Raw genomic sequence first — 24939 nt, forward strand, 5'->3', positions numbered from 1 at the left:
CAGGTTTATAGATCTGGATCACATTTCATCTATGATTCTTTGAAGTGTCATACAATATGCTTTATTCCATAAACTTTGTTTTATCATTAAAACATTTTAAAATACATGTAATGAAACATTTTTTGGTTATTCAATGCATGATCTGTTGTGTTGACCCTACATATTACATGTACAGTGTATTCATTAATTATGGGACCTTTAAGCAGTGATGACCATTTTTATTTGTTAGAACCACTTATAATCTTTTCAGTTCTGAAAATTAACTATCAAAGAGTATAAAATAGGAGAGAAGCATTTCATAGAAGGAAAAAGAAAGAAATGCCACCAGTATATGAAGTACTAGGCAGGAAATTGAAACCCAATGTCATTAATTGTGTGTGAATGCATGATACTGAATACTGCCCAGTATCCTGGGAAATGTCAGATGTTAGCAGATCATGCGTTGCCAAGTTTGTGATCATCACTGCTTTACAACAAAGGGTATTCTTTACAGTGAAGAAAAGTCAACCTATAACTTGATGTATCCCCAAAGTTTTGTTCAAGAACTACATATTATTCAAATTATGTTTTTTTCTCCACAGAATAAAATAAGATTACATGACACAAATAGTTATGATTTTTTAAATTTATTTTGCTGGTGATATAATGATAAATTAAAGGGTGTATTCATTGGGTTTATCAACAACAAAAAAAGTCAGTCTACAGCATTTCCAGAAGTCATTCATTGTGAGCCAACAGGAAATTAGCTCTGTTTGAAAGCTAAAGTAATATCAGTCTTGAGAGGGCGCTGTACAGGCGTGAACACCAGTGCCATTGATTAGGAGAGTTTGGCCAACCCGGTTCGACCAAGTGAAATCAAGTTGGCCAAACTCCATCTGTATAGATGGCTCTGGTGAACGCTAGTGTCCCTTTACACTCGTGTACGCAAGGGGGGGGGGCAGTATTATTGACGGTCTTTAAGGAAAATACAGAACTTTGTAAGTGTCAAGAAATTTTGAAGAAAATTTAAAGAAAAATTTAAAAAATCAAAAAGAATGTAAGACATCCTGAAAAGTGAACATTTTCACTATTTTACATTTTATTGTCTCGCCTGCGTAGCAAAAAGGGAGAAATATAGGCGCCGCTTTTCCGGTGACGGCGGCGGTGTCAACATCAAAAACTTAACCAAGATTAAGTTTTGGAATTGTATAATATAATTTTGAAAGTATAAGTTCTTATTCAATGAAACTTGGACTAAAGGGTTAACAAGTGTCCCCAATTATGTGAGGAGAATTTCAGGTCACAAAGTCAAGGTCAAATGTCATTTCAGGTCAACAACTTAGACTATTTTGTGGCATCAACATCAAAAACTTAATCTGAGGTTAAGTTTTTGAATTTTTAATATAAGTTTAAAGTATAAGTTATTATTCAATGAAACTAAAGGGCTATCAAGTATCCCCAACCATGTGAGTAGAATTTCAGGTCACTAAGTCAAGGTCAAAGGTCATTTCCGGTCAACAAACTTAGACTATGTTGTGGCATCAGGTTAAGATCTTGAAGTATAAGTTATTATTCAATGAAACTAAAGGGTTATCAAGTATACCAATCACGTGATTAGTCTTTTATGTGACAAAGTCAAGGTCAAATGTCATTTTAGGTCTGCAAACTTACACTATGTTGTGGCATCAACATCAAGGTTTGAATTCTTTAGCATAATTTCATAAATGTTTGTTTAAATTTCATGAAACTAGCACCAAAGAGTTATGATTTATCAAGTATATCACAAATCATATGACACAAATTCCAGGTCACAAAGTCAAGGTCAAAGGTCATTTTAGGTCAGTAGACTTGGATTATGTTTTCACAACTCAATGTTTGTTATTTGTTCATATTTCATATAAGTTATTAATCTTGGTACAAATAATAGTAAATAATTCTTCTGATGATTCTTAGTCAATATTCACTTCAAAATGCTGATTATTCAAAGGATATCATTGGGGGGGGGGGGGGGGCTGCTAATGGGCCATCCTGCCTATAAATAATGTCCCAATCTCAATTTTTCATCATATCAAATTGCGTAATGCAGGCGAGACCGCCGAGAGCGTTTTCCTTGTTTGTTTAGTTCATACAAACAGTGGTGGATCCAGGTGATCAGTGCCGAATCAGTCGTGGCCCCCTTTTTATGGCGGCCTAAGAAAAGAAAGAAAGAGGAAAAAAGGTAAAAGAGAAGAAGAGAGGAAACAAAAAGAGAGAGAAGGGGCATATATATACAGTGCGACCCAGAAAAAAAGAAACCGAGAACTATCACTGTGTTATCATAACTTAATCACAATTATAATTGATCAATGACACATATTTGTAAAGCTTAGATCCTCCTCTTTATTTGATGCAACTCATATAATGCGTAATTTCTTATGTTTTTCATTGTTTTTTTAACTTATGTATTTTAATGTTTTTGTTGTTTTATTTCATTTCTTACTACAATTCAACTATTTTGACTCCAAAAACAACCACTTAAACTTTAAACAAGACCCAATAACCAAGTTTTAGGAAAAATTACATTTCCATATGTTTTGTACACAAATCACAAAAATGAGCGATTTTCGGGCTGACATGCAAAAACAAAAGGTCACGTGACCTTGTAACTGTTGGTCCGATTTTCAATTTTTTGTTGTTGAAAGATGCGCAAGACTTGAAAGAAAAAAGTCAATGAGCGGCGGGGCGCCATCCATATGCGTTCCCGAGCAATCAGAAAAATCGTGGAGGGGGGGGGGGGGGGTCATAATGCCCCCCCGGCCTTATTAGGGTTAAATTGGGTGCCTATAATTATTATAGAGGTTGCAGTTATGAGAAATCTGTTGTGTCTGGGGGAGATGAGGGGTGATAACATCTTGTTATTAAGCACGTATGGACCGTTTGTTACAGAATGACAAAGAAGGTAATTGCTTTAGGTCATTCCATAACAAAGCAGTTTAAAATTCAACATTTTATGAATTAATATGAAACCCAAATGTTGTATAAGTTTATTTATCTTATAATAAATTTGTAGACTTTTATTCAAATATGATCTATATCTTTTTTTAAATGGCACAATCTATAACAGTACGTAGGGTGGACTCCCAATTGACAATGCCCCCCCCCCCCCCCCGGCAGCGTTATTTTTTTCTGCGGCACAGATTGGGGTTAGGTGCGTGTTGAGCCTATGAGAAAGTTTAGGGTTAGGGTTAAATCAAGACCTCTTTTTAAAAAATAAAAAAGCCCCAATGTGTGCCGCAGAAAAAATGACGCCCCCAGCAAGCCCCGACAGGCCAATTTTCAGCTCGTACGTGGGTAGACATTTTTCAACCAGTGCAGCGCCGCATCAATACGCTAGCCACTGATCGAAATGGTCAAAGTGGCTTGAAATGTGTAAATTCATTAAATGGGATTAATTGTTCTGATATCAGGACACATTTCTATATTGAATTTGGGTGTCAAAACCCACCATCTGACTGTTTCTGACTGAAAATTTGGACTAATTCTTAACAAAAAATCAATACAAATGGTTATTTTAGGGCCATAAGTGACGAAAATTATCATATCGTTGTTAATGGGGGGTCAATTTGACCACTTTTTCTTGCATCAGAACACGTTTTTACGTAGAATAGGCCCATTAAATATCCTTTGGTAGGGAGAGTAAATGGGAGGAATTCTTTGGCCATCAACCGAAAGAAAAGGATCGGTCGAATATTCATACGGGTAACTTTTGTTGCACAATTGAGACTTAGTTAAGGAGTATTTATTTCAAAATTTTCCATAATGCTATTGGTTTTAATGCATTTTTGTTCAAGATTGGGAAAAAGGAGTCTGCTAATTGTCATTTTTGTTCAAATTTTCCAGAAACTTTAGATCACTTGTTTTGTGACTGTAGAAAAGTTGTACCACTGTGGGAAAAATTGGTGGATAAGATTAACACTGGCCCTGATCACAGTTATAATCTGACTCTGTCAAAATTTAATTATTTGTTTGGGATACAGTCAAGGGACAAACACACCTCTTGTATAAATGGTTTCTGTTTATGTTTAAAATATTACATTTACTCCTGTAGGTTTCAGGGAAAAGAACTTATTTTCAAAGCTTTTGTTTCAATAGTAAAGTTCAAACAAAAAATAAAATATAAAATTGCCCAAAAGAAAAATAAGTTACATGTCCATTTAAAAAAATGGTCTATCAAGTTTAACTGAAATTGTGTAGTAGTCTTGCAAAGCTCTGTTGTCCTTAACATCCTAATTGACTTTTCGTAATGTAAACTTACCCCCTGGGAAAGTATGTGAGTGTGAGTGTGTGTCTGTGTGCGTGTATATGGGTGCATGATCGGGTGCCTGTTTTGAAGTTTTAAGATGATATTATATATTATATTGTTGCTTTTACTCTATTAATTTTTCAGAAATAACAATAAAAAAAGAAGAAGAAAAAAGAGAGAAAAAAATATCCTTTTGTGATAATAACGATTGGAAAGGTTATCTGTGACCAAAAATGACCATAATGGTCAGTTTTGGCCAAAAAGGGGCCACAATGGACATACAAAAGGACTGATATTTTTGGGAATCAGTGCAAAAGTTTACCCCAGATAACCTATTCAAACCATCCCACCAAAAATTCTGATTAAATTACCTTATCTGCTAGGGTATAACAATGCCACAGCTGATATTTTTGTCCACTTTTTCCCATAATGCATCATGTGAAATTGACTAAACACTGGTGGCGCTAGATAGCACTGTGGATTGACATATGTGTCATGGATCATAGAACTTACATAAAGTAGTCTAAAAGGTCCACTCCTTGCAAAACAGATTGACACTGATACACAATTAAATTTTTAAAACAAAGTTTCATTGTTTGCCATCTGCAAGATTTACAGCCTCTGACTTCGAGGCGCATTAGATAATTAACAATTGATACATATCTGCAAAGGATTACAAACTTACAAGATATGTTTGAATTTCAAGAGTATTTGAACAAGGAATTGCAACGTTCCAATGCATGTAGAACAACTGCATTATAACTACATATGGATAATCATCTAAACAACGTACCTGATATGTTTTTGAGATTAAGATTATTTATTAAGTGATGGACACATTTCCAAAGCAACTACATTCATTTTGTAAAACGTTAAACACCATGGAATAAAAAAAAAATGTCTGTTGCTAGCACATGGTATAAATGAACCCACGATCCACAGATTTTGTTTAAACATGAAGAGGTTCTACTTTGAGCATCTTGAATAGAATAATCACACCCAAAGCAATGGTAGTGCTTCATGAATAGCTTCTCTTTTCCTTTTGGAAAAGGATACTTCCTTCTACATGTATCTGATGGACTGCACCGTTGCTGCATAAATGAATAATAATTTCATAACTTTCATGAGCACTTACGTGTACCCATGTTTTCTCATTAGCTTTTTACAATCTTGATCGTACATGTATCTTATAACTGGCTTACTTATAGTTTCCAACTGACAAACAACTATGCATTCAAATTGAAATGTGTACTTACAGGGACACTGATCCTCCATAAGCCTAAGGGGCAGTCCTCACTCAACTCCATATTACTGGAATTAAGTGCATACCTGATGGGGTTTTCACATATTATTAATACTTTTACAACTTTATTCTTCATGGTGGTCTATCCTATAACATTCAACTCCGCTGAAAGTTCTCCTTGACGAATCAAAAACTTACACGGTGCTTGCCTGACAGCAACAACTTATTATGCATTCCATTTTTAGATATGCAATAATACTTCAGGGATGGAATATATAGTTCATTACAAGAAAATCTGGTAAGATAATATCCCTAATTTGAATTTGAGTATTCAGACCGAGTTATCAAAATGCTCTAAGATTTTAGAGATGGTTAGAAAATTGGCATCCATTAATGAACTGCATTCACCTTGAGACCTTGCATTTAGTGCAATCCTGAAAATCCTCTTACTTTTATCCTATGAGAGGAATAATTCATTTGACAAATGAATTGTTTTGAACAAATTGTTACAGTGTGCCTGAAAGGAAGAGTACATGGTCACTCCTTTAAAAAACAAAACATACTACTTGCCATTAATCACAAATGGACCATTGTCTTACAGAAGAAAACAAATTCTGACAATACATCACAAGAGAGTAATTCTTTTTACATTTTATGCAAATACAATGTACAAACTACCATATCTCACTACCTAGCCACTAGCTTTCTCATTAGAGTCGTGTGTCAATCATAAGAGAAGAGAAGGGCTTGTAAAAACAAAAAGGAAAAAAAATACCCGCTCATGGGTGATCATACGAAACGTGTTACATCTGACATAAGTCCTATATCCGTCTAGTTCATCTAAAATGAAAAATCTCCTGGTATGACAGTGACTGATGGAAGTGATACCAGGGCCCTGTGTTATTAAGACTTGTCAAACTAACTAACTTCTATCTCTTTACTACAGAGAAGTGATTGATTTAAAGTTGAGATCAATTTGAATCGCTCACAACTTTATGTAAGATAGGGCCCAAGAGAATTTAATTTTCATTAATGGATGAGATACATGGATAAAAGACTTTTGTCGTAGGTGATTCATATTACGGCAATGCCCTGAAATGGTATCCCCATAGAAATCAGCTCAATGGCAGGTAAGTAAGATATGAAAAATATTGATGAAGGGTTATGCTATTGATGCAAGGTAATCCTTAACTTCGGCTGGAGCAAGCCTCCTGAATCCTGTCTCATTACATATTCCAATCTCGATGTTGTCCTCATTCATCTGACCTTCGAAGCTTTCCTGTTGATGGGAGAAAGAGAGAGAGAGAGAGAGAGAAAGAGAGAGAGAGAGTGAGAGAGAGGACACATTTAAGCTAATCTGGTATTCTGCTAATATTACATTTTCTGAAGTAAACAGGCTTAAAGTAATTCTGAATTATTTATCTTGCATAAACGGTTTCCTTGCATAATTTGAATATTAGGACAATTAAATTTCACAGATAGGACATACATGACATATTCATAATTCCTGCAAAGTTCTATAGAATTTGATGTTGGCTGCAAAAGGGACATAGTATCTTTAACGAGTACCTAGGATAAATATTATTTGTCCATAAATTGGTCTATCATAGAATAGTCGCCGAAGATAGAATAGTCCGTAATTAATGACCCATGAGAACAACCAAAATGTTTGTATACCTAGATATTTCACTAGATATTTTCCATTTTCAAGCATAACCTTGACACAAATCACATCACATAAATCATTTGATAAATAAATGTTTAAACTGTGAGACATAAAATATCTTTTTTTCATTATTTTCTTTGATAAAAATAAAACCAGGATCTTCTTTCGTTTGGATATGAGTAATGGCATCCTCTTACTTGCAAATTTTATTCGCTCATCGCAATAGCAACTTTCCTCAATATTGAGTTGCCTCAATTTTAGAAATTCTTAGATGTTATTAGTAACAAATGTTTTTATGCAAATTGGATGTTTATATCAATTGTGCTAACACTTTCTTAGATTTTTGCTTTTTCAAACACTATGAGTAAAATTAAGCCTCATAATCTCTGTTGGTAATTCAGGATAAAATATGATGGATCATGGCAAAGACTATATTTTTAGTTGATAGCATCGAGGTCTAGAATAAGTAGAATTTGTTGCTTATCTTACTTTTGTGAAACAAGTTGTCCGCTTTCTGACATCTCCGAAGGTCACGGACAAAGATATGACTGTCATGGGGTTAATTTCATGAAACGACCCCCTGGCTCTTTCTGGATTGCTTTAGTAGTACTAAAATTTCAACACCTACATTTTTCCTTTTTTCTAAACCTGGGCTTATTCATATATCATTCATTCATTCCTTTATTCATTAATTTGCTTAATCAAAAAGATGGTAATCTTTCATACTGAAAGTTGTATGAGAAAATGGCACCATAAAACTCAACAGTAATGTACGTACATAATATAACATTGTTTGTATAAGGAAATGAAAACCCTTTTCCCTTTTTCAAAAACCTCTAGCACTGTGAATTTAGAACGATGGGACCATCAGCCAAAGTAAAAATTTATCTAATTTGAAATAAATCTGGGTCATTGAAGTACGATAAAAGCAGAAAATTCTGTGACATGAAACCTTTGTGCTATGTTGATGATTGCTATATTTCAAGGTACAAAACTTTTGTGAATTGAAAAGATTAAACTTTGTGACTAAATTGAAACATGGCATGAACATTTTTTAAATCTCAACCACTTATAAAATTTGTAAGATGTTTGATACACACATAGTAACTGCTTTTACAGTAGATTCCCTGACCCTTCTGTCTCATTACCTTTGCAATGAATTTCCATTAATAAATTTTAGGTGTCAATTTTTCATTGTTTTTGTATTTTTCAAATTTTTGGTTGCACCTTTGAAGGTTGCATTAAATAATTCAATAGGGATAAAACTTAAAAGGATGTAAACTTTTTTCTGTTTTAGGAGTAAATAAATTTGTGTAAATTCTACTTTTTAATTCAATTAAATATTGCCATTTTTAAATGGAATAATTTTTCACATCAAAGACTTCAAAAATAATTCTATTCACTTTCACATTTGTTGTGACTGAAGTTATGATGGCTCAGTGATAGAGCAGTGGTCTTGAAACTAGGGATTCTCACTTCAGAACTAGCTTGATGCGCTATTATCCTTTGGAAGGCATCAATCCTTAATTACCAAGTCCAGAAGTCCCACAAGTAACACTTACAGCCGTGGGTCCACTGGTTGCTACAACCATATATATGCTCGCTTTCTCAGCAGTAACATAATATAATGGTGTTGTGGACTGTGGATCACAAGGTGCGCGGTTCAAGTCCCACCGCGGCACTAATGTCCTTTGGCAAAACATTGATCTACATTTGCCACTCTCCACCCAGGTGTTAAATGGGTACCCGGTAAGATGCGAAAGCTAATGTGCTTTAGATTATCAAGTGTACGCTTGTAAAAATGACGCCTGGCTGGAATGCTCCCCAGGGAGAGGAGAATGTGCATACATTGTGTGCGGGTAAGCCTGAATCCGATGATCGGGGTAATAATATATATATCTGTAAAGCGCTTTGAGAGAGTTTCGATCCTGAAAAGCGCCTTATAAGAACTGGCTATTATTATTATTATTATAATCAATCAATTACCTTAAGTGTGAGAATTGCTGTGTGGACTGCATCTTCCAGCTCCATATCTTCATTGTAGCGCTTCTCAAGGAATGTCTTTCCACTGACGTGATTCTTGCCCATGGCTGTAGCCTTCCAGGGGAAATACGCCCCTGAGGGATCACACTGGAACAGGTATGGTCTGGCCTCATCCTCGTCCCATCCCGCAACCAGAAGAGACACACCAAATGGACGTACACCACTGTAGAGAAAGAAGAGAGTCAGGTACATAGAAGAGGGCATACCATGATGGGAAGGTTAAGCCACTTTCTGATCTGGGCATGCATTTCAGACATCTAAGGACAAACATTCTGAACCATTTAGTTTGACTCATGAATTAAATAAGAAAATGGGTACTATGATGACCCGAAGCCTGCAAAGGGATTGTAGCACCTTTTCTACCCCATAGTCACAAGTTAAGAATTGAACATGACTGTTAAAAGACAAGAACTCATTACAAGTATTACAAGTTACATACTGTGCAATGGTCTGCCACTAGGTTTTTGTGGTTTCAAGAAGCTATCATGAATTTGAACAGACATGTGAATTAGTCTATTGCTTTGAAGGGATCTGGTAACTTTGTCTCAGATCCTTTTAAAAAATCCTTGATTTAGCTCATGCTGCAATCATAATTATAAACCTTTGGGTCATACATGAATCCCATGAATTTCACAAGCCAATCGCATGTCTGATTATCAAAATATTATCAAGATATTTATGACTGAAAATCGAAATCAAATTTTGCTTTTCCTAACGGTTTTCGTAACACTACAGGGTAAAATAAGTATGGTAAAACCAGTCAATCAAAGATTTTTACCTTTTTGAGGCACTTCATGATCATATTGAAGTGCAATTTTGTTAGGGCTTCAATATTACACCATATCACAGACACAGATAACACATAGGGCCATGCATCTCAGATTTAACATTGTTAAACGATGCCTTTAAACACTATAGCAAGTACCCTTTGATAAGTTCATGCCAAAACAGTAGTGCCACGCCCACTCTCCCCACGATATTCCTTACCCTTTTTGTGTGTATTCCTGCATGACGGATGCCACTCTCTGTACCAGCTGAGATGTGGGGATCTGCTCTTGATACTGCAAGAAGTAATTCTGAGCTAGTTTCCTTGCTTGCCTCACCATCAGTCTGTTTCATAAATACAACATTTGACCATTACAATGATTACATCACTTCTATTCATACAGAGTTACCAGGAGATCTAAGAGAAATTTAGTCTTTTCCCACAAGGTATGTCCAAATTAAACAGTGGTACTTTCATATCAGGGCTTGACATTACTTCTTGGTTGGCTTTTTTGTTGATAGACCAAAAGTAAAAAAAAAAACACTAAAACAACATAACAAAGATAACAACAAATGCAACAAGAGCTTTAATAGAATATTACTTAAGGTAATATTAAATGTTGTGAAATTGACTTTGTTGAACTGCACTTTAATTTTTCTAAGATCTATAAGGAAAGTGTACCTTTGTAATTTTAAAGGGACTTGTTAATATTGTTCACATGAGAGAAAATGGTGCTGAAGTAATGAATTCAATGCTAGATTTAAAGATAATTTGAAAGTTTGTGTGAAAACAGACCATTATTAATGATAAAAATTGAGAAAAAAAATATGATCTGATCGATTCCTGAATTCTCTCAACTATAGTATAATTTAATTACATTTTAGGTGAATGTAAATCATCACAAAGCAATGAATTGGTTCTATACACCATTCCAGACATATACACAAGTGTTGAAAGATTTTTTAAAGCCTGTCTTGTGTTTTTTTTTCATGGAAAAATGGTTGGTAAAATCCAAATATTGGACAGGAGAATTTACTGTCAGAGATTGTCGCACAGTGACGCTTTCAAAGAAAACTATAGATATCTTTGTGGTTTGAGAATTTTTTCAGGATTTTCATATAAAAATTACGCAGTTTCTCCATCAACCTTCAACAATGTAATACCGGTTCACTTTAATATTGAACAAAGGTGACAAATGATTGTTTATATCCAATAATATTATCATTTGTAGCACAGTACCGGTACCACTAAAAATCATAAATATCATTTCCAAGGAATTCCATGAGATAACGTCTATCTGTACAATGCTGCTTCCTACATGTTGGACAAACACAGTTAACCAGAACGTCAATGACGTAGCGCTCATCCGCATCTCGCAACAACAAATATCGTAAATTTTATGTGGTACACTTTTGAACTGGTCAAAAAAAAAAAATTGAATGCCCTGGAAGGGACATAATTTCATTTAGCTGTACAAGATTAAATTGAAACTAAAGGAAATGTAAAAAGAAACTAAAGGAAATGGAATTTTTGTAATTTTTGGAATAAATTTGCATAAATTACCATAATTAATTAATGGAGAACAATTTCTGAATTCTGTGTAGAACTTTAGTGTACCAAAGTTAGCTCTACGATATAAAGCAAACCAAATCAAAATCGGTTGAAATATGAAGGAGAAGAAGCATTTTTTGTGATTTTTAAATTATTTTTGGAATAAATTTGCATTAATTACCATAATTAATCAATGGAGCAAAATCTCAAAATTCTGTGTACAAGTTTAGTGTTCCAAATTTAGCTCTACCAGATAGGGCAAACCAAATCAAAATCGGTCAAGAAATGAGGGAGAAGAAGCAATTTTTGTTATTTTTGGAATAAATTTGCATAAATTAGCATAGATAATGAATTTTACGATTCTGTGTAGAAGTTTTAAATCCCCCTCCTAGCCCTATCATAAGAAACAATCAGAATCAAAGTTGGTTGAAAAATAACGAAGAAGAAGCATTTTGAAAACTGTGAACGGACGGACGGAAGGACGGAAGGACGGACGGACGACGGACGCCACAGCATGGCATAAGCTCATCAGGCCCTTCAGGCCGGATGAGCTAAAAACTGTCATCTCATGTTTAGTCAAACAAATGTGGTGTTCAGACAAGCAAAGTTACAGGCAAAATCAAGAGTGATGTTTAAAAATACAAATCCATGCGGTACAATGTGTCCCTTACGACATACAGGTATGTATTTTTCCATCTATTTCATCCAAAAGTGACATCTCTAGATAGTGCTGTAGCCGAACCGCCAAACCAAACGGAAGTTCGCCGAACATGGCACTTCCGAACCGAGCCGAACAGAACCGAACGCACCGAACGGCAGAAAAATGTACACGTTTTTCGCGAGCTAATAAACTTGTCATTTTGTACCTAATTTTCATGTAATGATTGCTCATTCTATATTTACTTTTTTCCCATTTTCCTCCTTCGTGAGTTATGCCTCTCCAGTGGTGGGCGCGACTTCACTGGTGCCATTTAAATCCCAAATCTTGACCTTTGCCATGTCGCGATCGCAAGCTATAAACAAGAATACATGTGCGTACTAAGCGCTGATCAAAACAATTTCTGCTCAAACCCAATCAATTAAAAAAAATTTTTTAAATGTAACAATATCGGACAAATTTTTCAATGTAGATATATTTTTGTTTTATTATTCAGGAAAATTTGGAATTTTATTATTTACCCTATTGAAAATAAACATTTATAAGAAAAGTAATCAAACCAGCCTGGGCTGCTATCTCTGTGTATTATAATACATCAGTAAATTCAATATGGCAGCTTCCATGACTGGTAACATTAGACAAGAAGCGCCTCAGCAAATAATTAAAAAATATTAATTATTGTCAAATTGAAAACATGATTCTTGTAAAATTGCACTATGAATGTAAGTACTACTTTTCTTTACAAATAGTTACGTTTAAATCAGTTTTTTGTTATGTGAAATTCGTGCCGGTCGGAAGCAGTGTTTTTCATCAGGAGTGGTGGGCAGAAGTCCTTTGTGCTGGTCGGGCGAACCCCTCCAGCCCGCCCAGTGCCGACCACCATAGCTCGTATATCGCTGCTTGCTATTATATTACCGAACCCTGAACCAAACCAAGTTCGGGCAAAAAATTGCCAAACTGCCAAACCGAACCGAACCCGAACATGGCGCTTGACTTACAGCACTACCTTTAGATATGCCCATTGGAAAATGTTACTGAAACATGAAACAACCATTAGGTAAATGATTGTTTACCATTTACCAAATCTCTTAAAGGGATTGGGTAACTTTGTCTCAGATTTTGAAACAAAATCCTGGATTAAGTTCATACTGCAATCATAATAAAGAACCTTTAGGTCAGTCAGGAACCCCAATGACTTTTACAAGCCGATTTCCTGTCTGATTATGAAAATAATTATGATTGCAAATCATAATTTAAAAGTTCGTCTTCCTAACGAATTTCACAACACTGCAGCCTACTGGGGAAATTAGTATGGTAAAACCAGTCACTCAAAGATTTTTACTTTTTTGAGGCACTTCCTGTTCATTTTGAAGCCCAATTTTGTAAGGGCTTCAATATAACAAGATATCACAGACACTGATAACATGTGGGGCCATGCATCTCAGATTTAAGATTGTTGAACGATGCCTTTAATCAAAATATAGAGATTTTCATTTCTGGATGCAATGAATGGATACATATCAGTGTCACATGTTGTATAGGATACATTACATGCCCTTATTCAATAATTGGGGTAACCAAAATGTACTACTAGAGGGATTTTAAACACTAAATTCACACCACACCTGAAGAACCTACCTGTAGTCTGGGCCCATGCCGCTATACACCATACCAAGGTTCTTTGTGATGCCTTCCACCTTGTGGACACTCTGTTCCTCATAGAGGACAGATTTGTGCTTCTTCTCCGTTGCTATGACAACACCATTTGATGCTTTGATGCCCACTGAAGGAGCACCAGCGGCTACAGCATTCAGCGCATATTCAATCTGAACCAGTTTACCTGAAGGGCTAATTGATCAATAGTGAAATGGTTAAAATAGAAAGAAGAACAAATGAGAAATGGTTTAATATAAGAAGCACTGGAATGAGAATGACTAGCATTAGCTCTAGACAAGCTCTTTTGTGGTTGCCCGGTTGTTCTTCTTTGAAGAAGAACTAGTATAGTAATCTGACGATTGTATTGAAATACAATAAGAGATCCATTCATTTGAATAGAAAGAAAGATGACCTTATGCTTGGATGATCTCCTTTTAATATAAAAATACTGTTAATAAGGATCAATATCAAGTTTGTGCATGGGCAGTACTCTACTATCCTAGTACCCATCCTAACAATTTGGCTGATTTGCATTTAAAAACAAAAACACACAAACAAGAAATGTCTCCAGCCTCCACCTTAACCTTTTGGTTTATTTACAGATCTACTAAACAAAAAATAGGAGAGACTTATCCCATTGCTAATGCAATGATTATTTCAAGCAAAATATTATTTATTAATATTTTAAATCACAAATCTATTTTCATTCCTGAGGGGTATTTCACAAAGCCTTTTTTCAATGACAAATGACAAAAATCAGTGACAAATCTGTTGATAACAATCAGAAGGAGGATTTTAGTAGCTTATTAAAACAACTGTCATTTGTCACTGATTTATAATAATAATACATTATATTTATATAGCGCTTATTTCAATGTTCCTAAGCGCTTTACAAAGTTGTACTTAGATAATAATACATTCAATAACTATAATTAATATATACTAATCAATCTACAATTAATTCAAAATACATACATAAGCACATATACATCTAGTCAATACATATAGATACAATAGAATACAATTAATTTTAGGGCGAAACATTACAAAGTCAAATTAAGGCAATTACATTACATCTACCGTGTAAAACACATTAAAGCTACAGACTAACAGGGAGGATTAACAGGGAGAATTAAAAAGAAATGTCTTAAGGGAGGATTTAAAAGAATCTAACGAAGGAGCTTCCCGAATCTCTAGAGGAAGTCTGTTCCAGAGCCTCGGAGCAGCTACGGTGAAGGCACGGTCTCCATATCGTGTTCGAGTTCTTGGACCCGGGGCCAGTTGCAGATGAGCATAGGTGGATGAGAGAAGTCTTATAGAGGTTGTCTGGGTCTTTGGTGAGATTAGTTCTGTGATGTAAATTGGAGCAAGTTCATGTTGGGCTTTGTAAGTTAGGATCAGGATTTTGAAGGTAATGCGTTGAGAGACGGGAAGCCAGTGAAGAGAGCGGAGGACAGGGGTAATGTTATCGTATTTTCTGGAACGGGTTATTAAACGAGCTGCAGCATTCTGAATTCGTTGAAGAGGTAGAACATGAGAGTCTGGTAAGCCGTAAAATAAACTGTTGCAGTAGTCAAGGTGTGATGACACGAATGCGTGGACTAATCGTTCAGTTGCGCTGGCCGTCAGGTACTTTCTTATTTTACCTATCTTTGAGATTCCAAAAGCTGCTGCTCGAGACTTCGAACGTATGTGGTCAGCCATGGTGAGATTCTTATCAAGAATAACACCGAGATCACGAGAGGCCTGAACACATCCGATAGACGTTCCATCGCCAATCTGCAGTACAGGGAGAATCCGAGCACCTCTGAACCTGGAGAATACATGGATGACCTCAGTCTTAGAGTCATTGAGTTGAAGATTGTTCTGTAGTGACCATTCCTTAACATCTGCTATACACTGCTGTAGCTTTTGAAGTCCGACTTCATGTTCCTCGGGTCTGATGACGGCATACAACTGAGTGTCATCTGCATACATGGTATGTAGGATTCCTTGATGGGCATTGATGACTTGCGATAGAGGGCCAGTGTACAGTACAAACGCCAAAGGACCAATGACCGATCCCTGAGGAATACCCTGGGAGAGAGGAAAAGACTTGGAAACAGCATCGTTAACTACGATCTTCTGTCTCCGATTGTTTAGATAGGAGACCAGCCACTGTCGAGCTACATCCTTGATGCCGTAGTCACGTTCGAGGATTTCAATCAAATTCACATGGTCAATGGTATCGAAAGCAGCACTGTAGTCCAGTAGAACCAGATTTGTATTCATTGTGTGCATTTCGTGATCACAGCACTAGCAGGCAAGCGCTAAAACTTCCGAGGCAATTCGACCACAAAATTAGTTTGTATCACAAACACGCAAAAAGACCAGATTAGTTTGGCTTATAATCTAATTTTCATTGGCTGAGTAGATTACCTAGACTATCCCTGATTGAATTTTTGTTGTTGAAATAAATCGTTATTCCAATACAAAATCATGGATAACATCATACATAAATATTTACAACTATCCCTGATAAAAAAAACTCAGCTGGAAATCTTTGTTTTTAGACAAACAGAATTAGAGTCTATGCCAAATTCTTGTAATGGTTTATGGTATTATTAAGCGCATGCACGATACCATAAACCATACGAGAAGTTTGTATAATTTTTGACAGAAAGCTTCAGTTTGAGGTGCAGAGCTATAGCGTGAAGACGCTCCTGAACGACGACGTTGACATCGAAGCCCTAAACGGAGGGTTCCCGATGTCGGATGTGATTCAAAATCAGGTGGAAATTGCAAAATATGATTACGATTAAAATTTGTAAAAAAATGGGCTAGATTCTAAGATTCCTTTGCTAAGAATGGATATGAAACTGCCAAAAAATACAGCTTCCCTTATTACAGCCTCCCTTATTCATCGGCTGGCTGATTCGCTGCTATAAACATTTTCTCATGAGTTGGGCCGCCTATTTGGCATCCACGACATCCATGCATTCTGCACTCCGTGATTACCTCACTCCCGTATGTATGTCGATGATGATGATGAAGAATCCCGTGATGTATTGTAATTTGTATTGACAAGATTGGAAACAAACACAAATCTCAGCATGTGGGACAAAATTGAAAAAAGGGTGACTTGCACTGTTTCTGCTAATACAATCAGAATCATTCTCATCTTGTAAATCAGCCTCAACACCATAAATCAACACTCAATATCTTAAATTAAAATTAAAAATACAATTACCTAAATGTAGTAAGTGAAAAACTGTATTGCTCTGTCATTTTGAAGGGTATTTGTTAGACTTGTTCTTGAGTTTCTACACGCTCCGATCCGCACAATGCACAGAAGTATTAACAGGAAACGTAGAGGGCGGAATAAGTATGGCGACGAGCATGTTGAGAAATATGAGCATTTCTATTCAGAAATTTCTGAATAGATGCAATACCGGTGTAGCAGAGCTTCTGAGGGAAAACGGGTTGATTTTAGGTAAGTAAAACAATCTTATCTTATCATTAGGGAGTCTAAAAGTCTATGTATTAAAATTTTTAGACCTTCGAAATAATGGCTTGTTTGCTGAAGAGTGCGAGTGACTGTGTTACTGTTAGTGTTAACTCGGGGGAGCTCCGGGGAGGGGAACGACTCTGCGCCGCGTCGTACTCCTTAGATATAGATTTGAGTAGATCTAGACTAGAAGAGTCTTGCCTGAAGAAGCAGATCAAGTCATGCATACTTTTATAATTCGAGGACTCAAGGTTTTTTTAATGAATGAATTAATGAGCATGATGAATAATTAATTAATAGGCTTGAGCGAGCTCTTGCATTGCATTAATTTTATCTTGTTGTGACTGCAGTCTATGGCAATAGGCCTTATCGCAAATAGCCTTTGTCGCTGGGTGGCGCCCTTCGCGCAAAGGCCTCTGGGATAGAAAAGGGAGCAAACACGATCTCGGCTTTCGGGAAGCCATACAACGTCACACGTTTTGTATAGTACTACTCGAAGTCGAAGCTATTTTTAATCAAATTTAATGCTCTTTCAGCCGCAGTTTGTAAACAATTTGATACTTGTACCCAGAGTTAAAGAACTAATCTTTGTTTTGTGGTACTTCACTGCAATTATGGCAGACGGAGCTTGTAGGTTTTTACAGTTTTCAGCCACTGAACTCAAGAAGTTTTTGAGGGATAGGCGCGTACCAGTCAATGGTGAAAAGCACGCTGAACTTGCTGAAAAAGCCATTTGGACAGAAAAGCTTGATTGATGATAAAGCTGAGCACTGAGATTTTATAGTGTCAGCAGGAAAAGTTGATACTTGATGATGGAAGATGGGTAGTCCCAGAAATCAACAATATTCATAATTTAAATCTCCATTTCCGAAAATGAATTGGAAGTTTGTTATCTCGTATGAAGCAAATACATGTCCTTAGTTTTTATGATCTGTAAATTTGTTTACATGATACTGATTGCTTTTTATAATGTATACATATGAGAAATAAAGTAAATGTTCAATATAAGACAACTATCTTTCATGGGCTTGTATCTATTCATTTCTACTGTGTATGGACAGTTTTGTAATTTATGGAAGAGATAAAATGAGAGAAAATATCTTGATTACTCAATTGTACTTTTTTGTAAGGGTTAATAGTGACTCCAACATTTAATGAAGCCATCACAATGAGCGACGATTTAAAAAAAAAATGATTCAGATATACTGCTTGTTTAGTAATGAATATAAAGAGGGAAGAGATGTAAGTGTTGAGCTACTATAGAGGAGTGAAGAGACGTTATTGTTGAGAAAAGTATAGAAGAGAGGAGGAAAAGAGGTACTTTTTGAGAAAAGTATAGAGGAGTGAAGAGATGTACGTGTTGAGAAGAGGAGTGAAGAGATGTACTTGTTGAGAAAAGTAGTGAGGAGGAAGAGATATATATTGCCAAGAAAACTTATGGGAATGCCACAGCTCACCCACCCCCCTCATTCACTTTGGCTACAACATTGCTAGCTGCATGGGTATCTTAATGATCATCGTTTACACAACTTTTTATCTCCGAATATTTAATCACATTCTCTTTCACATTTTTATCCTCTATCTCATACATATACTGCTTGTAATGTAGCATTTGTTTCTTTTATTCTTTTTATATTTTGCCAGCTCTTCTTTCGCATTCTTCAGACATTCACCCTTGTGTAATAAATGACTTATTCTCTTATCTTTTTCCATGTCTGCAAATCTCAAGTCTAAATAAAAAGACACACAAAATATTTAGGTTCAATTGCATGTATTTCGCTATGAAAAAAATATTATAGGATTGAGAAAAAAAACGCCTGGTCCACTGGGCGTATAGTTCCGAGGATCTGTGCACTTGTGAAACCTTAGTTGTTAACATGGTTCTTCACAACATATCTGTGGGGAGAAGAAAAAGAAGACACAAATTAGATCAACAATCATCTCAATCATCATGTATACGATTTAAAATTGTCAATTGAACTTATTTTCTCATTTCGTTCAACTAATTTTTGCAGAAAACTTCCCCTATTCCGAATTCCAGACAAAAATGTTGATGATTGATTTCAATGTATTGATAAGGCAATTTTCTTTCAAAAAAGGAAAATCACAGGGGCAATCAAATAAATTAAACCAGGTTACCAGGTAGATGAAAAGCATTAAGAATGACAAGGTCGGCTTTAGCGCCTGTTGTTGGCAACAACGCCGTAGCTGTCTCGACACGATTCCCTTCGCCACTCGCTCGTAACACTGTTTCGATTAGATTTAGAGGCATGCAGTGCCTCCCACTTTGTCATCACAAAACTCGAAAGTAAAACATCAGAATCATTCTTATCTTTCTGGATATCTTCGGTTATTGTTGCATCCATAAACAGCACATCTGTCTCCACCACCCATCATGTAGAATCAATGTAATCGGTGAGTTTGCAAGACAAAATATCACGAGATGTTTGATCGGTATAGGAGCTGAAAGTAGAATAAGCAAACGTTCGATGTACGTAGTATAGTACGTACGTGTGTACTATACACAGAGTGCGTCGGCTGCTAACGTTTCGCATCGTCGCGATCAGACGTTTGCGGCGCTCTTGCTCCCTTTTCAATCCCATCGTCCCTTGCGTGAGGCTATTTGCGATAAGGCCTATACTCCAGTAGTAGGGTCTACTCGCTCAAAGTCCAAGTCAAACTCAAACAAATGAAATCAATTTAACTCACCAATGCAATTAAACTCACCTACGCGATGTGGGGAAAAAATACGGTGCTAGAAGAGCTACCAAGTATCACGCATTAGGCGTGACATCACGCATTTCGAGGGTCTGAAAATGCTCTTACGCAAGACGCACGCGCTAGATTTTGAATAAACGCTATATACCTTATAAGTGTGTTATACGAATCATGAAAATGTCACGCATTGCCGATCTTTGAACTTGGATTCTCTGCGCTAGTGTAGTTCCGTATCCATTTTTTTTTAGCAGTTTAATATCCATTCTTAGCAAAGGAATTTTAGCCCAATTTTTAACTAATTTGAATCATATAAATCATATATTGATTTTTCCACCTGAATTTGGATCACATTCGACATCGGGAAACCTTCCTTTAGGGCTTCGATGTCGACGTCGTCGCTCATTACCGTCTCTACGCTGTAGTCCTGCACCTCAAACTGAAGCTATCAGTATCAGTACAAAATTATGCAGACTTCTCGTATGGTTTATGGTATCGCGCATACGAGAAGTCTGCATAATTTTGGACTGATAGCTTCAAAGGGGGAGGGAGGTACATTAGCATTCATTTTAACATTATTAAAATGCTTTCTTTTTATATTCTCCAGAGCCAGCCCTCACAATTCCAGCCTTGAGAGGTACAGAGTCCCAGAATGAAAGAAGAGACCTGAGAAATAGCCCTAACTCAATAAAAGAGATGTTCGATGGCTTCCTTTGGGCCGTTCCAAAACACAGACGCAGCATTGAACGCAACAGAGGTAGAAGGAGAGCGACAGATAAAAGAGTTTCATACAATGAGTCACTGGTGCCTTGTGAGACGTGTGGCAATCTCAGACAATTTGGGTACCTTTGTGGGTAAGAAACAGCTCAGATCTTTATCTTGACCCTTTGGAAATGATTATATTTTCATCCAGTATACACTTCCAGTGTTTAACCCTTGAAGGCAGTTTCAATTGCCCCAAATTTGAACTGGCATATCGTCTTGTCAGACAGAAAGGGCAATTTTTGTTTGTGGAATTTAAACTGGTATGGGTTCATTACCTTTGAACAAAAATAAAGAGAAAGCACAGATTGTGGTTGACAATTTGTCGCAAGAAATTTGTTAAAAAAGTTACACATGTTTGGTATTGGCCATACAAGATTGAAGAGTAATCATCAAGTATTAATTGACTGTAGGGTTGATGTGTTGTATTTTTATGCCTCCGTTACAAAGTAGCCGGAGGCATTATGTTTTCGGGTTGTCCATCCGTCCCTACGTACGTCCAGTTCTCCTGATCGCGTTATCTCAAGAACCGATTGATGGATTCCTGCCAAACTTTGGTCACGAATGTATCTTGCAAAGCTAATGAACTGATTAGATTTTGGGGGTCACGAGGTCAAAGGTCACAGGGCTCATTATGTATGCAAAACAGCTTGTGATCGCGTTATCTCAAGAACCGATGTGGGTTCTTGCCAAACTTTGGTCATGCATGTTACTTGCAGAGCCGATGAACTGATTAGATTTTGGGGTCATGAGATCAAGGTCAAAGGTCACAGGGTTCATTATGTATGCAAAAATAGCTTGTGATCGCATTATCATTAGAACAGATAGATGGATTCCTGCCAAACTTAGATCATGTATGTATCTTGCAGAGCCAATGAACTGAGTAGATTCTTGGGTAATGAGGTCAAAGGTCATGGGCTCATTATATATGCAAAAACAGCTTGTGATGGCGTGATCTCAAGAACCGATTGATGGATTCCTGCCAAACTTTGGTCATGTATGTTACTAGCAGAGCCGATGAACTGATTAGATTTTGGGGGTCACGAGGTCAAAGGTCACAGGGCTCATTATGTATGCAAAACAGCTTGTGATCGCGTTATCTCAAGAACCGATGTGGGTTCCTGCCAAACTTTGGTCATGCATGTTACTTGCAGAGCCGATGAACTGATTAGATTTTGGGGTCATGAGATCAAGGTCAAAGGTCACAGGGTTCATTATGTATGCAAAAATAGCTTGTGATCGCATTATCATTAGAACAGATAGATGGATTCCTGCCAAACTTAGATCATGTATGTATCTTGCAGAGCCAATGAACTGAGTAGATTCTTGGGTAATGAGGTCAAAGGTCATGGGCTCATTATATATGCAAAAACAGCTTGTGATGGCGTGATCTCAAGAACCGATTGATGGATTCCTGCCAAACTTTGGTCATGTATGTTACTAGCAGAGCCGATGAACTGATTAGATTTTGGGGTCATGAGGTCAAGGTCAAAAGTCACAGGGCTCATTATGTATGCAAAAATAGCTTGTGATTGCATTATGATTAGAACCGATTGATGGATTCCTGCCAAACTTAGATCATGTATGTATCTTGCAGAGCCAATGAACTGAGTAGATTCTTGGGTCATGAGGTCAAAGGTCAAAGGTCATGGGCTCATTGTGTATGCAAAAATAGCTTGTGAACGCATTCTCATTAGAACTGACAGATGGATTACTATTTAATTTAGGACATATTGCAGAGCCAATGAACTGAGTAGATTTTATGGTCATGAGGTCAAAGATCAAAGGGTCATATTTGTGTACGAGAAATTGCTTGTAATCACGATATTCTGAGAACCTGTTAATGGATTACAATTGAACTTGAATTTGAAAAAAAAATTCTGTTTTGGTTTGTAAAATTGCTCTTTGACAGAGGCATCATTTTCGACTGCGCGCAGTCAAAGTTCCATCTAGCTCTAATTGATATAACCTTTTTTCTTTTCTTTAAAACATAAAGTTTAGTAAAGGAGAATTGTTGAAGGCAGTGTTTTAAAGACATTCTGAGTGTGAATTTACGGTACTGCCATGATATTCTTCCACGTGAGAATCAATAGAATGAGTAAGCATACATACTTTTTTCTTCACCTTTACCAGGATTTTTTCTTTTCTCTTAATCATTTTATTTTGATAAGCACAATATTTTCTATTTTTATCATTTTGCATCTGTAGGCATTGTCTGGTGAAGATCAGAGAGGAGACAAAACAGATTCAAGAGGAAATGTTTGGAGAACTAGACAAAGAGGGAGTGCTCCCAGACAAGGAAAATGTAGTCTTGTACAAAGGAGAGACTCTTAGTGAGGCTGATAGAAGGGACAAACACCCAGTAGAAATCAAGAAAAAGAGACCAGCATGGTTTAGCAAAGACCTTGTGCAAGATTGGAGGAAATGGTAGCCTCAGCTCATTAACCATTTATGCCATACATAATGATGGTCTGTGGGATTCGTGCATTCTGTGCAAAATTGCATCAATGGCACAGGAGGAGTTCATCAATCAAAGTCGGCTAGAATCTTCCAGGATGCTGGCGGTAGATGTATCTATGGTAATGGGATGTATGTAAACAATAATTGTATCTTTGGCAACATGATTTTCTTTGATAACAGCAAGTCGATATACATTTTTAAATGTGCATCCATCAATCAAAATGAAATGCTAATGCCATAGAGTTTAGTCATCCCTTTCACAGGGACTACACTACTACTGTGATGTATCATGTCCACAATTTCCTGTAAGGCAGCTGTATGTATTGTCTTGTCCAAGGACCCAAATACTGGGCTGAGAATCAAGATCATGATCTAGATTATGGCGGTACGACCATTGTGCTAATTCTACACATAAGTTTCAGACCGTTACATTATTGGTGAATTTAAGGGGGGAGGGGCATAACCTTTTAATATCTAATTTGGTATACATGTAACATAATTAAAACAAATATATACACAAAATTAAAAAATGCCTCGTTGTGTGCACCTTACAATTTTTTGCCTACTTGCTTGACAGATTTATCAAAATCCTGCACCCCCCTATTTTTTTTCTAATTAAAATCCCGAGATACACATGTCCTTTGTTATATAATTATCTGCCATCACCAATAAGCTGTCTGCTCCAAGATCCATCAAATTCTCTCCTTCCCCATAATGTTGTTTTCACATTGCATTTCAATAATGTGTTTCAAATGTAAACTGTTCTGTTACTGTTCATACAAAATGATCTCATGCAAAGAACGAAAGATAATGGACAAGCAGTTGATTAGTTATGATGATACACTTCCAATTTGCCACAAGTACATTATTTTGGTATTAAAATTATTTGACCATTTGTAAGAGAAACATTTTTGTAAGCCATGATTTGTCTTCCTCTGATGTGATGAATAGCTTTGTGCATATTCCTTGCTTGTTTTCCATATTCTCAAAAAAAAAAGTAGCAAGAGGCATTATATTATGTTTTGGGGTTGTCATATGTCCCGTTTTTGTGATTGCTTTATCTCAAGAACTGATTGGTGGATTCCCGCCAAACTTTGGTCATGTATGTATCTTGCAGAGCCAATGAACTGATTAGATTTTGGGGACACAAGGTCAAAGGTCACAGGGCTTCTTACGTATGCAAAAACACCTCCTGATCACACTATCATTAGAACCGATGGACAGATTACCATCAAACCCAAGACATGTATGTATCTTGCAGAGCCAATTAACTTATTAGATTTTAGGGTTATGAGGTCAAAGGTGAAAAGTGGTGGGGCTCATTATGTATGCAAAAGTAGCTTGTGAATGCAAACTCACATGTTCATGTATGAATCTTGCAGAGCCAATGAACTGATTAGATTTTTGGGTCATGAGGTCACAGGTCATGGGGCTCATTAGGCCAAGTAAAAAAATATACATGTTTAACTTCCCTGCCCGCTTCCTTTTTGGGGGCTGCCTCCTATTTTTTTTTTTTCCGATGAATTACAACATGAAAAACATACTGCTAAAATGATCTATTTCTGATTTTAAAAAAATAAATAAAGAAATACCGGCGGCCATCTTGAAAAAAAGCCAGACTGTCCGGAAAAATGTACCGAGCGGCCATTTTGAAGAAGAAAAAAAGGGCCT

General features: G+C 36.5%; 2 protein-coding genes across 2 annotated transcripts; one reads left to right on the forward strand and one right to left on the reverse strand.

The window, feature by feature from the left end:
* Window positions 1-4829: 4829 nt before the first annotated feature.
* On the reverse strand, window positions 4830-17190 carry LOC579111 (proteasome subunit alpha type-2). The gene is made up of 5 exons (XM_031000361.1): window positions 17074-17190; window positions 13827-14036; window positions 10201-10323; window positions 9157-9376; window positions 4830-6783 (listed from the first exon to the last, which is right to left on the reverse strand). The coding sequence occupies exons 1-5, from the start codon at window positions 17109-17111 to the stop codon at window positions 6667-6669; spliced, it is 708 nt and encodes a 235-aa protein (XP_030856221.1). The 5' UTR covers window positions 17112-17190; the 3' UTR covers window positions 4830-6666.
* On the forward strand, window positions 17184-24174 carry LOC576256 (39S ribosomal protein L32, mitochondrial). The gene is made up of 3 exons (XM_031000362.1): window positions 17184-17316; window positions 20654-20900; window positions 23017-24174. Exons 1-3 carry the CDS (start codon window positions 17211-17213, stop codon window positions 23237-23239), a joined length of 576 nt encoding a protein of 191 aa, XP_030856222.1. The 5' UTR covers window positions 17184-17210; the 3' UTR covers window positions 23240-24174.
* The last annotated feature ends 765 nt before the right edge of the window (window positions 24175-24939 follow it).

This window comes from Strongylocentrotus purpuratus, unplaced genomic scaffold (genome assembly GCF_000002235.5).
Source record: "Strongylocentrotus purpuratus isolate Spur 01 unplaced genomic scaffold, Spur_5.0 spur5_scaffold_6, whole genome shotgun sequence".
In the NCBI taxonomy this organism is placed as follows: domain Eukaryota; kingdom Metazoa; phylum Echinodermata; class Echinoidea; order Camarodonta; family Strongylocentrotidae; genus Strongylocentrotus; species Strongylocentrotus purpuratus.